We start from the raw sequence: 15,023 nt of genomic DNA on the forward strand, positions 1-15,023 counted from the left end.
ACATACCTCCAGAAGCAGCATCCCAGAGAGGTCTCTGCACACGGGAGTCCACTACAGTGTTACTCACAAGACAGGGAAGCAACCCAAACATCCAGTGTATCCCATGAGTAAAGAAAATATGGAGCCAGGCATGGTGGCGCACGCCATTAATCCCAGCACTCGGGAGGCAGAGGCAGGCGGATTTCTGAGTTCGAGGCCAACCTGGTCTACAAATTGAGTTCCAGGACAGCCAGGGCTACACAGAGAAACCCTGTCTCGAAAAACCAACCCCCCCCCAATATGATTCACAATGAAACAGGAGCCCAACGCACACAAAGAGAAACCCTGTTGTATTCCTATGGTACACATGAACGTAAAAAAACCCTTAAGCTAAGTAAAATAAGAGACTACACTTACATGTGATAATTAGTGTGCTCAAACTCCCTATTAAAAATAAGGAAAAATTATGCCGGGCATGGCAATGCACACTTTGATCCCAGTACTGGGCCAGCCTTGTCTTCAGAGTTAGATCTAGGACAGCCAGGACTATACAGAGAAAGGCCATCTCAAAAAAGAAAGAAAAGAGAAAAAAATATGCTAGGAAAATTAGAGTCCATAATGCCAAAAAAGGAAAACAATTTATATTTTTAATAACAAATAAAGGTTATCTAAACAACATGAATAACATCTGTTCTAGTGAGTGAGAAGGCACCTGAATATACAATTCTATGTATATTTGATATTTGTTAAGGTACTTAACTATTTCTTTTTTTCTTTTTTTTTTTTTATTCTTCAGGGCTAGAGACTGCACCCAGTCCTTCATGCATGCAAGAACCTGAGCTACACCCAAGGGTCAGAGTCAGCCCTATCAGGGCACCTAAGGTAAAAATTAATATGCACATATTTCCATAAATGGAAGAGATCCAGCAGAAATGAAAATATTGACATTTTCAGATTTGAAGTAACAAATGATTTTTACTTCCTTTATTACTAAAGTATTATATGACTAAGCCAGGAGGTGGTGATGCACGCCTTTAAATCCCAGCATTCGACTGGTGGATCCCTGAGTTTGAAGCCATCCTGGTCTACAGAGTGAGTTCGAGGACAGCCAAGACTATACAGAAAGACACTGTCTTAAAAAACAAAAATAAACATACAAACAAAAAGTGTTATATGACTGACAAAAAAATTAAGAAACTAAAACCTGCCGGGCGTGGTGGCGCACGCCTTTGATCCCAGCACTTGGGAGGCAGAGGCAAGTGAATTTCTGAGTTCAAGGCCAGCCTGGTCTACAGAGTGAGTTCCAGGACAGCCAGGGCTACACAGAGAAAAATCAAAAAAAGAAAAGAGAAGAGAAGAGAAGAGAAGAGAAGAGAAGAGAAGAGAGGAGAGGAGAGGAGAGGAGAGGAGAGGAGAGGAGAGGAGAGGAGAGGAGAGGAGAGGAGAGGAGAGGAGAGGAGAGGAGAGGAGAGGAGAGGAGAGGAGAGGAGAGGAGAGGAGAGAAGAGAAGAGAAGAGAAGAGAAGAGAAGAGAAGAGAAGAGAAGAGAAGAGAAGAGAAGAGAAGAGAAGAGAAGAGAAGAGAAGAAAAGGGAAAAGGAAAAGGAAAAGGAAAAGGAAAAGGAAAAGGAAAAGGAAAAGGAAAGGAAAGGAAAGAAAAGAAAAGAAAAGAAAAGAAAAGAAAAGAAAAGAAAAGAAAACTTAAACCCTTTAAAGAGATCAAGGTTCAAGACATCACAATGTAACTAAGGCCTTAAATAATAGTGTCTTGGATTTTATGTTCATAAAGAAAAGGAAGCCGGGTGTAGTGGCACATGCCTTTAATCCCAGCACTTGGGAGGCAGAGGCAGGCGGATCTCTGAGTTCGAGGCCAGCCTGGTCTACAGAGTGAGTTCCAGGACAGCCAGGACTACACAGAGAAACCCTGTGTACTGGCTAGTTTTGTGTCAACTTGACACAGCTGGAGTTATCATATAGAAAGGAGCTTCAGTTGAGGAAATGCCTCCATGAGATCCAACTGTAAGGCATTTTCTCAATTAGTGATCAAGGGGGAAAGGCCCCTTGTGGGTGGGACCATCTCTGGGCTGGTAGTCTTGGGTTCTATAAGAGAGCAGGCTGAGCAAGCCAGGTGAGGCAAGCCAGTAAAGAACATCCCTCCATGGCCTCTGCATCAGCTCCTGCTTCCTGACCTGCTTGAGTTCCAGTCCTGGCTTCCTTGGTGATGAACAGCAGTATGGAAGTGTAAGCCGAATAAACCCTTTCCTCCCTAACTTGTTTCTTGGTCATGATGTTTGTGCAGGAATAGAAACCCTGACTAAGACACCCTGTCTCAAAAAAAAAAAAAAGAAAGGAAATATTTTGTCACCCAAAGAAAAGTAGCAAGTAATTTCAGAAGAAAACTGGAAAGTTAACTCTACGATGACTCTCTGGAAAAGTCCCCAGCAGTAAACGCCATCAGACTGTGACATGCTATCCGCACCACTGGAGGAGTTAGAAGCAACACCCTGGACACCATACTGAAAGAATCCGACTTGAACCAACACCACAGAGACTCAGAGTGGTCTCCTGGGGCTTCTCCATCCCACAGTGTGGTTTGCACATAAATAAGATTCCATACCAACCAAAATAACAAACTTAATGGAGCTGGAGAGATGTCTAGTGGTTAAGAATACTGACTGCTCTTCTAGAGGACCTGGGTTCAATTCCTAGCACCCACACTGCAGTTCACAACTGCCTGTAACTCCAAGATCTGACACTCTCACACAGACATTCATGCAAGCAATACACCAATGCACATAAAATAAAAATAAATAAATTATTTAAGAACAAAACAAAATAGGCTTTACCTGGGAAGTGCTGCTCCACTGTCTTTGGGTAGGAGACACTGATACCAGTTGGCTGCATACTGGAACCCACTGAGAGATGCTAGTCTGGTTCCTCTAAAAAAAGAAAACATTGTCAGGAATCTGTATCAGAGTAGAGCGAACTGGTGACACTGTGAAATAGTGAGAATTACATCCTTGGCCCTGGAGTGGCCCAAGCCATTAATTCCTGCCCCTGGGAGGCAGAAGCTATGGGTCTCTGTGAATTTAAGGCCAGCCCGGGCTACATAATGAGACCATGTTTCAAAGGGGGTTGAGGGAGAAGAAATACATATTTAGCCTTCAAGTCTGGCTCCTAGCAAGAGTTCCTAAACCTCCTGGAACTTAGACATGAGTGTTCTGTGCTTTGTAACAACCACTTTCAAACTTAGGAGTTGATGCTAATGTCTTGACTCTGGAGACAAAGGACTGGTTGGGTAAAGGAACCCACCACTTCAACCTCACAATGGCCAGAGCGACACTGAGTAACCTAGGTATGTAGTTACTACCCTAATCAGACAAAGAAATGCACGTGTATCAACAACTTCCCAATGCCACAAAGTTAATAAAGGGCAGCTTTCAGATTAATACTGGAACCCAGGTAGCCCCTTCAGATCCCATGCACATTTAAGAGATCAAAAAAGAACAGGTTACCTTAAAGGTCTTTCTAGTCCTAATACTGGAAGTAGAACCATTAGGAGAGTTTTGAACCAATTAAATTAGAATTGGGGGAAGGGGGGAGTTGGCTTAGTGGCTAAGAGCACTGGTTGCTCTTCCAGAGGACCCAGGTTCAATTCCCAGCATACACAGAGTAGCTCACAAGAGTCTATAACTCCAGTTCCAGAAGATCCAACGCCCTCTTCTGGCCTCTGCTGGCACTTTTATTCTCCCACGTACATACACATGAGTATTTAAAAACAAAAAACAATAAAACAAAGAGCAAAAAGCACCATACTTGAGGAAGGCACAATGAGTTGCTGCCTGCCTCCTGAGTTTGATCCCCTGAAACCACATGGTGGATGCAGAGCCAACTCCTGGAGGTCATCCTTTGACCCCATACCATGGTGCACATGAGCACATGCATGTACACAAATACAAAGATAGATAGATAGACCAGACAGACAGATAGATGAGGCCTAGAGTCATCTTTTTAAAAAATAAACATAAAAATAAAATATAAATAAACAGCTTATTGTGAGCTGGCAAGATGGCTCAATGGGTAGAGAGATGACCAGAGTTTGATTCTCAGATCCCTCAAGGTGGCAGGAGAGAACCAACTCCCAAGACCAGACGTACGCATGATGCTATACCACGTGTCTGCACTCACACACACAGATACACACAAAACAATAAAAGTAGCACAGCATAGAGAGAACTGTATATTCAGAGTCAGAAAGTACTGAGTCTACTCTTGGCTTCTCTAGTCATAAAAACCACATGAAATAATAAGCTCTATGAGATTTGGTCCCCTCTTCTATAGATTAAATATGGAATCCAGTGCCACATAAGCTGTACCCACTCCCCGTTTCCTTGAGGGCAGGAGAGTTGGGTGTGTGCTGGAGAAAGGCACTGGAATGTTAAATCTTCAGGCACTTTTGTGGGTTGTCTCCTAAATTCACAGATTAGATATCTCTCACAGGACATGCACAGAACCTTATTTCCAAATGAAAAGAGGAAGCCAACTGGACAATGGTGATACACATCTCTGAGCGCTTCCCTCACGTGGAGGCTAAAGCAGAAGGATCGTGAGTTACAGACATGCCTGAGCTACGCAGAGATACCCCGTTTCAAACAGAGTTAAAAATATATTTTATTCCAGCTAAGGTTCGATCTCTTGAAATGGTTTCCAAATGAGAGATGGCTACTGGTGTTTTCTTCTATTAAAGCTGATATATTTGTGGCTGGAGAGACAGGTTCATCAGTGTAGACCACCAGTTGCTCCTGCTAAGGGCCTGGGTTTGATTCCCAGCATCCACCATATGACCCGTGAGCATCCTAAACTCTAGTCCCAGAGGATCCAATGCTTTCTTCCGGCCTCGGTGAGCACTAGACACACACACGGTGTACAAACATACATACATATGTGTATATATACATACATACACACACACACACACATATACACATATACATACAGGGAAAGACCCATATACACAACAAATAATTTTTTTTTTTTTTTTTTTTTTTGGTTTTTTGAGACGGTTTCTCTGTATAGCTCTGGCTGTCCTGGAACTCACTTTGTAGACCAGGCTGGCCTTGAACTCAGAAATCCGCCTGCCTCAGCCTCCCGAAGTGCTGGGATTAAAGGCGTGGGCCACCAAGCCCGGCCAAATAAATCTTTCTTAAAAAACCAAAACTGATAAATTGAGGAGAGTCATTCAGTACCAGGTATCATTTCCTAAAAACAGAAATCAGGTTCAGATAAAATTCTCTGAGCCAGGGTCTAAAGAGATGTGGGAAAACAGGAAGTTACAAGTAGAAGCAAGGCAAATTTAGACTGGAACTACAGCTTGGCTGGTACTATACCATGCATGACAGACACCCTGGGTGCCATCCCAGCACCAAATAAACCTGGCATGCGTTGTAGCCAGCAGTCCTAGGAAGTGGAGGCTGGCGATCAGAAATCCAAGGTCATTCTCAGTGCTATAGGGAGGCTGAGACTAGCCTGGGACACAGGAGACCCTGTGGTTATTGAGAGAGAGAGAGAGAGAGAGAGAGAGAGAGAGATCCTACTGACAAGTAGAATACTGCCTCACCAAACAGAGACTATTAATTTCAACAAAGAAATTGATCTTTAAATGGGGCTACCTGCTAGGGAGACGATTCAGTCTGTAGAAAGGATCCGAGTTCAGTTCCTTAGTGAAAAGCTGGCAGTGTAGACCTGCAATCCCAGCACTGAGGAGGAAGATACAGGAGGATCTCCAAGGGCCCACTGACCAGCCAACCCAGCCAACCAGCAAGTTCCAGGTTCAGTGAGAACTCCTGTTTCAACTGGACGTGTATAAACATGTGCAGGAATGGTGCTCTGCACTTAAGTTCTGTGTAAGGGTTCAATTGGCAGAGTGTCTGCCCAGTGTGCATAAAGCCTTGGGCTGGAGCCCATGTGCACCCACAGGAAACTGGGCATGGGGTACACATCTATAATCCTAACACTGGGGAGCAGAAGCAGGAGCTTCACAAGTTCAAGGTCATTCTTGCTTCCGTAGTGGGTTTGAGACCTCAATGGGCTACATGAGATTGTCTAAAAAAGATTTTAGAAAATGTATTTAATCCAGAATTGAAATATACAACAACCAAAATGAAAAGCACTGTGGCTCAAAAGCAGAACTGAGGGCTGGGGAGAGATGGCTCAGCGGTTAAGAGCACTGACTGCTCTTCCAGAGGTCCTGTGTTCAATTCCCAGCAACCACATGGTGGCTCACAACCATCTGTAATGGGATCCAATGACCTCTTCCAGTGTGTCTGAAGACAGCAACAGTGTACTCACATACATAAAATAAATAAATCTTTTTTTTTTTTTTTTTGGTTTGGTTTGTCGAGACAGGGTTTCTCTGTATAGCCCTGGTGTCCTGGAACTCACTTTGTAGACCAGGCTGGCCTTGAACTCAGAAATCCGCCTGCCTGCCTCTGCCTCTGCCTCTGCCTCCCGAGTGCTGGGATTAAAGGCGTGCGCCACCACACCCGGCTAAATAAATCTTTAAAAAAAAAAAAAAAAAAGCAGAACTGAGTATGAAGGACTGATAGCCTGAAGATACTTCAATTGAGGACATCCGGTCTGGAGACCCACAGGATAGCATCAAACACACACACACACACACACACACACACACACACACACACACACACACACAAAACAGCAAGGCTCCAGGGGTAAAGGAAATAAAGGGACAGGAAAACAAGCCAAAGACAGCAGGAGCAGGAGAGATGGCTCAGCAGTAAAGAGCATGGGTTGCTTTTCCTGAGGATCTGGGTTTGATTCCCAGCACCCGCATGACAGCTCACAACCATCTGTAATTCCCTTCCGAAGGGATCTGACACTCTTTCTCTGGCCTCCACAGGCACTGCACATGATGTATCATGCGTAGAAATACATTCAGGCAAACACTCATATACACAAAGTAAAATCTACATACATACACAAAGACAACAGAAAATATCCCACCATTTATTTACTCTACAACCTAAGAAATTCAACTAGCTTCAAGTAGGACAAACATAAAAAGATAAAACATAGTCGAACTGTCAAAAGACAGAGGGGGAAAAAAAGTGTTGACAACAGCAAGAAGCCACTCATCATACACAGGGGGCCTCAGTAATGCTGGGCTGATTTATCCTCGGAAACTGTAGCAGCCAAGAAGCTCTGGGAAGCAAATGCTCAAAATGGTAAACGAGAAAGACTGTCATACCCTGAGCGTGTCGGGACATAACTGTAATGCTAGCACCCAGGTCCCCCAGGAAGAACCATGGCCAAGTCTGAGGCTAGTCTAAGTTATACTGCGGGACCCTGTCTCAAAAAGAAAAAGGGGTGGGGGGAAGGGACCAATAAGTAAAATTTCAATATCCAGCAAAACTATCAATCGAAAATAAAGTGGACGGTAAAACAAAAACTTCCCAGACAAACAAACACTGAGAGAATGTGTAGACAGCAAACATATTCTATAAAACATTACTCTCCCCCCCACCCCCCAAAAAAGGATGCTGGATGGGCTGTCAAGTTGGCTCAGTGGTTAAAAGTACTGTTGTTCTCACAGAAAACCTGGATTCGGTTCCCATCACCCACATGGTGACTCATAACTGGCTGTAATTCTGGTCTCAAGGGATCTAACACCTTTTTCTAAACTCAGTGGGCACCAAGCATGCCTGTGTTGCACATATATACACACAGGCAAAATACTCATGTACCTAAAATCACAAAATAATAAAAAGAGGTTGCTGGACAGAAATTCAAATCTACATGAGGAAATAAAATACACGGGTAAAGTTAGCTACTTAAGCAAATAATTTTTAAATTATTTTTACGTCTCTGGGGAACTTCTTGGGGGGGAGGAAGGAGAGTTTCGAGACAGGGTTTCTCTCTGTAGCCCTGGCTGTCCTGACTCACTCTGTAGACCAGGCTGGCCTCAAACCCAGAGATCCCCCTGCCCCTGCCACTGCTGGGATTAAAGGCACATCACTGCTTGACTTGAGTCTCAGTATTTTAATTTAAAAGATAACAATAAAAGACAATTATAAACCTGTTGATATACATATAGAAAGCTGTGATCTGAGTGGCAGTAGGATCCTAAAACAAGACATAAGTACAACTATATAGAAGCATAGTTCTTATATCTCTAAAATCAAGTGGGTATCAACTCAAACTAAATTGTAATAAATTAGAGTGCTAATTATATCTCCAGTATAATCACAAAAACAACCCTCCCCCATCCCTCTCCCAAAAAATAGTGTAAAAACTTTTACCATGGGCTAGGTCTTATAATTAGTGCATCTGCCTATCATGGTAAGGCATTTAAGGCCAGCCTCAGCTACACAGAGAGTTCCAGGAAGACCTACTTGAAACTGTTTTTTTAAAAAAAAAAACAAGGGCCCGAGAGATGGCTCAGTGGTTAAGAGCACTGTCTGCTCTTCCAGAGATCCCGAGTTCAAATCCCAGCAACCACATGGTGGTTCACAATCATCTATAATGAGATCGGATGCCCTCTTCTGGTATGTCTGAAGACAGCTACAGTGTACTTACATATAATAAATAAATCTTTAAAAGAAAAAAAAAGACATGTTTGTTAAAAAAACAAACAATTCAGGCATAGTAATCTTTAACCTCAGCAACTGAAAGGCAGAGGGAGGCAACTGTAACTTTGAGGCCAATCTGGCCTACATAGTGAGTCCCAGGAAGGCCAGGGCTACGTAGAGACCACCTTCCCCCAAAATAAAACAGACAGGAGGATCAATGCAAGTTCAAGGCCAGCCAGAGCTACAAAGTAAGACCTCATCCCATACAGCTTGGTCATTTCTCCAGAGATACACAAGTGACGGATACAGAAGCTCAACATGATCAGTCTCTGTGGAAATGCAGCTTAAAAGCACAAACTGGTTCACTCCCATTAGAATGACTATTAACTGAAAACAAAACAAATAAAAACTACGCTTAGAGAAACTGAATGTTTTTGTCTACTGGTGGTGGAGCTGTAAAACAGCACAGGATCTCTATGAATTGTAGGCCATCCCGATCTTGAGTTCCAGGACAGCCAATGCTACACAGAGAAACCCTGCTTCAAGACAAACAAACAAACAAAAGCAAAACTCTGGTGTCAGTGTGATGGCTCACTGGGAAAAGGCAGCCAGATGACCTGGATTTTTATCCCTGGGACTCACAAGCTGTCACTTAACCTCCATATTCAGTGTGGCATGTGTGCCCAGGCATGTGCGCACCCACACACATGAAGAAATAACTCAGATCTCTGAGTTCAAGGCTATCCTGATCTACAGGGCAAGTTTCAGAACAGCCAAAGCTATAAAGAGAAACTCTGTCTCAAAAGAACAAGAAAGAAAGACCGAGAGATGAATAGAGGAAGGAAGAAAAAAGAAAAAAGAAAAAAAAGGAAAAGGAGAAAAAGAAAAAGGAAGGAAGGAAGGAAGCAAGCTGAGGCTCAAAAAAAAGGCAGATACTTAGGATTCTGTCTACAGCAAGTGGTGGAGCTAAGATTTCCACCAAGGCTTCCCAGGTCTAGAGAGGCTCAGTTGAGTGTTAGTGCGGAGCCCTTGCAGCCCAAATCCCAATCCAAGCAGATGAGTAGTAACACCTGCCACTACTTTCATACTGACTTTCACCGTGAACCTGCCCAGGGACGTTTTCATAGCTTCATCTCATTCTGTTACAATGTATAAGACAATCTTAGGGAATAAGCATGTAAAAGAGATTTTCCTTATTTACTTGTGCATGTTTGTACCAAGAAAGATAAACAGGAAATAGAAAAATAGGCCCACCTAATAGAGGGTCGATGAGAGATAGTTTTTATGGATGCTATCAGCAAAGAAATGAACCTGTAACAATCCCTACAACGCTGAGGAACTAGAAATCTAAGAGAGCTGTCCGAGAATCGCCACGGTAAATCCAGGTGTTCACTTCAGTCTCTGGCCCAATCTGCTCTTTCTCCCACCAAAGTATCTGTCTTTAAAAATAATGTAGGGCTCAGCAGTAAACTCCTTACCTAGCATGCATAATAATTAACCCTCACTACACACACACACACACACACACACACACACACACACACACGAGCCGCTGCACATGTGCACACATAAATAATTTACAACAGGCCAGTGACCATTTTCCCCAGTCACCCTCAGAGCTCAATTCCACTTCTGCCTTAGTTAGCATCTGTAATTACTCCAGCAAATGAACCACTCTCTGGGTAACAGGCACATGCCTCTCAAACAAAACCTCTTGAGCAGCAACTGAAGAAGCAGTCTGCCAGGATGGCAAGGAATCTAAGTAGAATGCAGAGTGAACTGATGCAAAACACATGGACAACGCAAAAGACAGCCAGAGGCAGGAGTAATGTCTGCTATGTAAAACAGTGCCCTTGACCAAGTTCTGTAAATGCCTGACTTAAATTACAAACTGCCCATGTCTTCATGAGTAGGGACCAATTCCACTCTGTCATTTTCTTAACCCGTCCTAGAAGTCAGTAGTGACTCTAAAGAGGATTTAAGACCAGAGGATTTAAGACCAAATCTCAGGTGGGAATTGAACAGAGCTCCCCACGAGACTTAGAACCAGTCTAGAAGTCTTTCCTTCCTTCATTCAACAAGTGTTAGGTTGGGCCAAATACGCTGGGCAAAGAGAAAGCCACGGGGCAGTTTCTCCTGCAGCTTTTGCTCTAATAACTTGTGCATTCCACTGAACTATACAAGTAAAAATTCATTTAAAGTTTCTACAACAAACTAAACCTCAGAATCCAAAGGGGCCTGTAACAGAGAAATGTCCTTATTTTTCACATGGACCAGGGACCATCCAGTATCTTACTCAAGGTCACACTGCACAGTGACAGTCATGGACTGGACCCACCTCCCCCGGTCTTCCCCGCAACCCCCTATTCCAGTCAGTGCCCCACGTGTTTTTATCCTGAAGAACGATCCTCATTACATAAAGATCCGAGGCCACTACCTTCTAAAAAGGTGGAGTCAAGGCCAAAACAGGGGTAAGGAGAAGTGGAAAGGTGCTTCAGTTTCCCTGGGGAAAGGCGACCACGCAAAGGAGCTACAGCACAGGCTCCCCCATTTCTCCCCAGCTCCTCCCGCCCCGCCCTCTCCAAGCCCAACCTGGAGACGCGCGTGCGTCTCTAGAAAAGTACTCCTGCACTCACAAGGACTCGCACCAGCAACGCCATGTTCCTCCACAATCATTTCCGGGTGAAAGGTGGGCTTCCGGAATCCCGATTGTCACCACCCACTCAGCCGCTGTCCCCTTGCTAAAGGTAGTCAGGCTCTGGAGGCGGCGCAGGCGTAGTTTTCGCAACTGCGCACCCGCGGTTTTCCTGCCGTGGATCTGAATGAGGTTCCAGGACGCGAGACTCCTCGCCGGTCTTAAGTCGCTGCTGCGCGTCACAAGGGCTCACGTTCTTCCTCTACACACACCCCGGCCTGGCCTCTCACATCCCTCTCATCCTTCCGTTAACCCCTAACAGCCATTTCTTTCCTGACTCCGCCCCCAGGAGACCACAAGGCTCAGACTTCCCAATAGTTAAAAAAGAGGCCTGGGAGTCTGAGAACCTAAGGGCACAGTCCTGGAAAGCCAGAAAAGGAGGTGGTCAAGTACTGACCTGACGCTCGACAGAAGAGGAGCTTGAGGCTCGTGCTTGGCTGTAACACATCTTTGAATACTGACTGATAGGAAAGACTTAGTAAAGGAAGGCCAAGCATTGTGGCACACGCCTTTAACCCCAGTACTCAAGAGGCACAGACAGGCTGATCTCTGAGTTAGAAGACAGCCTTGTCCACAGAGTGAGTTCCAGGACAGCCAGGAGAAACCCTTGGCTCCAAAACAAAACAAACAAACAAACAAAGCAAAATTAGTAATTGAGGAGAAAGAAGGATGCGAGGAGTTGTCTGTGGCAATGGGCAAGTAGATTGTCTCAGTCAAAGAACGCTTACATCCCATGAGAAGTGGACAAGAGAAGACATTGCTGCTTCAGTGACTGACCAGGAGCCAGAGCTTAGAGGCTGAAGCACTTCCTGTCCACCAGTCAATAAAGACCTACTGAGTATTCAGTGTTCATTTAGCCTGCACTGGATACCAAAAAGGTGTGGACAACGCTGAGGAGCTTGTGAGTTAGTGGGGCAAGTACCGGTAGCGTAGGTCTGGGCAGACAACTCGTAAAAAAACAAAAACAAAAAAACCAACCAAACAAAAAAACACCTGATATGAAGGAAACAATAAATAGCTAATAAAAACAATATGGGTGATTACTTGGCCAGCTTAGCAGGATAAAGCCTATAGGAGAAACTGAGAGGTAAAGTGGGATTCAGGGTGATCTTTTGCCCCCTTCTTTCTCCCTTTTAAATAAAATTTGATGTAGCCCAGGCTGACCTCAGGCTCTATGTAGCTGAGGCTAGCCTTGAAATGCATTCATCTCCTGAGTGCCTATGATACTATGTCCAGCCTCTCAATTTTGGTTTGGTTTGGTTTGGTTTGCCTCTGTCTCCCAACTGCTACCACACCTGGCAAAATTCTGTATATTTATCGAGTTTCTGGTTTTTAAATGTTTGCGTGTGAAATGACTAAATTAACCTTGTGACAGAGTAAGACAATGGAGCAATTCCTCCGTCTTGTATTCTTGCTGAGGCCATTTCAGGTTTAATTAGAATTTGATCTCCTTGATGGAGACTCCTGTGGGAAATTACCCAACTCTATTCTAGGAACCCAAGGTCAGGATGCCCTAGTTAACCTGTCTTGGCTCCTGCTTGTGCCAACCTCCCCCTCCAGCTAACTGCTTACCCCAGCTTCTGTTAAACTGCTTGCTTATGTGAGGGACCCCTGCAGCTGCTGAGGAAATGCCAGGAAATGGGTTCTGCCTAAAAAAAAGAAAAGAAAAAAAAAAAAAAAAAAAAAAACATGCTCTGGGCTAGAAAGATGGCTCAGTGGTTAGGAGCACTGACTGCCTGAGTTGAATTCCCAGTAAACATGTGGTAGCTCACAACCATCTGTAATGGAATCTGATGCCCTCTTCTGGTGCTTTGAAGACAAGTACAGTGTACTCATATACATATAATGAATAATTCTTTAAAAGAAAGAAAGAAAGAAAGAAAGAAAGAAAGAAAGAAAGAAAGAAAGAAAGAAAGAAAGAAAGAAAGAAAGAAAGAAAGAAAGAAAGAAAGAAAGAAAAGAAAGGAAGAAAGAAAGAAAAGTAATTCGAAAAATAAAATACACCTGGTGGTAGTGACGCATACCTTTAATTCCAGCACTAGGAAGGCAGAGGCAGGTGGATCTCTTGAGTTTGACCAGCCTGGTCTACACAGTGAGTTCCAGGCCAACCAGAGCTACACAAAGAAACTTGTGATATATATACACACACATATATACACACATATATGTGTTTATATACATATATTACCTATATATACGTATTCATAAATATATGTGAGAGAGAGCAGTTAACTATAGTCATCAAACTATAAGAGGCCTCTTGAATTTATTCTTTCTTTCTCTCTAAGTTACATTTTGTGTCCTGTGGCCAACATTTCCGCCTCCTTCTGGACTCCTAAGAGCCACAATTGCTGTTCACTTCCATGAGTTCATTTTTAGGTTAAGTACTTGTCGGTGTGTCTGACTTATCTAACTTAACAATGTCCCAATAGACAAGACACTCTTCTTTCTTGTCTGGCTGAGCAGCACTCTACAATGAATGCAAACATTCACGTCCCTGCTGACCTGCTGATGGACACTTGCATTGTCAGCGTTATGTGTTGGCAGTTGTGATTGAGGCTGCATGAATGTGTGAAGACTGATTTCATTGTCTGTAGATGGATGGCCAATAGCAGGGTGGCTAGATTATGTAATAATTCTGCTTTTAAGTCTTTGTAGGGTCTTCCATTTTGTCTCTTCAGTAGCCATTGTAACTGGTTTTCCTGCTTACAGTATTGCTAGTGTTTCTTTTTCTTCTTCATCAATGCCAGTTATAAAATCTAGCCTCACAGATATGATAGCTTATAGTGGTTTCAAATTTATACCTCCCTGATTATTAATGATGAAGTATTTTCCCCATGTGCCTATTGGCTTATTATATATCTTTTGGGGAGAAATGACTATTATCAAAAAATCCTTTGCCCATTGTTGTGGGCCAGTGCTGGCTTTTTTGGTTGGTTGGTTGGCTGGATGACTGGGTGGGTTGGTGGTTTGAGATAAGTAAGCCTGGCTGGCCCATAATTCTATATAAATCAGACTGACCTTGAACTCAAAGAGACCTCCACTTCTGCCCACTATGTTCTAGGACTAAAGTCGTCTACCACCATATCGGCAGTTGGTCTGTTTTGTTATTTGTGTGGTGCCAGAGATCAAACCCAGAGAATTGTTCATGGAGGGGAGGAGGCAAGAGCTCTACCAGTGAGCTCCATATTCGGCTCCTTTGCCTAGTCTTTCTTTTTTTTAATATTTAATTGATTTATATCTCATTGGTGTTTTGCCTGCATGTATGTCTGTGTGAAGGTGTCAGATCTTGGAGTTACAGACAGTTGAGAACTGCCATGCAGTGCTGGGAATTGAACCCCGGTCCTCAAAAGAACAGTCACTGCTCCTAACCACTGAGCCATCTCTCTAGCTCCTTTTTTATTTTTTTTATTTTTATTTTATGCATATTGGTGTTCTGCCTTCTTGTATCCTGTGTGTGAGTGTCAGATCTCCAGGAATTGGAATTACAGTTGGTTGTGAGTTGCTATGTGGGTGCTGGGAATTGAACCTGGGTCCTTTGGAAAATCAGCCAGTGTTTTTAACCTCTGAGCCATCTCTTCAGTCCTCTTTTCTTAGTCTGGGGGGGGGTAGCGGTTATTTGTTTGTTTGTTTGTTTGTTTGTTTGTTTGTTTGTTTCTGTGTTTCAAGACAGGGCTTCTTTCTGTAACCCTGACTGTCCTGGAACTCACTCTGTAGACCAGGCTGGCCTCGAACTCAGAAATCTGCCTGCCTCTGCCTTCCA

The 15,023-nt window shown here is 43.7% G+C and overlaps 1 protein-coding gene across 10 annotated transcripts in view; it reads right to left on the minus strand.

The window, feature by feature from the left end:
• Positions 1-11,499, minus strand: part of Uqcc1 (ubiquinol-cytochrome c reductase complex assembly factor 1) — an 83,425-nt gene extending 71,926 nt beyond the window's left edge. For 3 of the 10 annotated variants that reach the window (XR_003953679.1, XM_030251889.1, XM_006499922.4), the window contains exons 1-2: positions 11,202-11,483; positions 2,824-2,916 (exon numbers count right to left, since the gene is read on the minus strand). Coding sequence is in view for 6 of the 10 variants with exons in the window: in XM_030251889.1 (XP_030107749.1) it covers positions 2,824-2,916; positions 11,202-11,225 (117 nt within the window). In the remaining 4 variants the exon portion in view is untranslated. Of the gene's footprint in view, positions 1-2,823; positions 2,917-11,157 lie in introns of all 10 variants that reach the window. The other 7 variants (XR_003953678.1, XM_011239706.3, XM_011239705.3 and 4 more) reach the window with 4 other exon arrangements.
• Positions 11,500-15,023: the final 3,524 nt, after the last annotated feature.

This window comes from Mus musculus, chromosome 2 (genome assembly GCF_000001635.26).
Source record: "Mus musculus strain C57BL/6J chromosome 2, GRCm38.p6 C57BL/6J".
Lineage (NCBI taxonomy): Eukaryota > Metazoa > Chordata > Mammalia > Rodentia > Muridae > Mus > Mus musculus.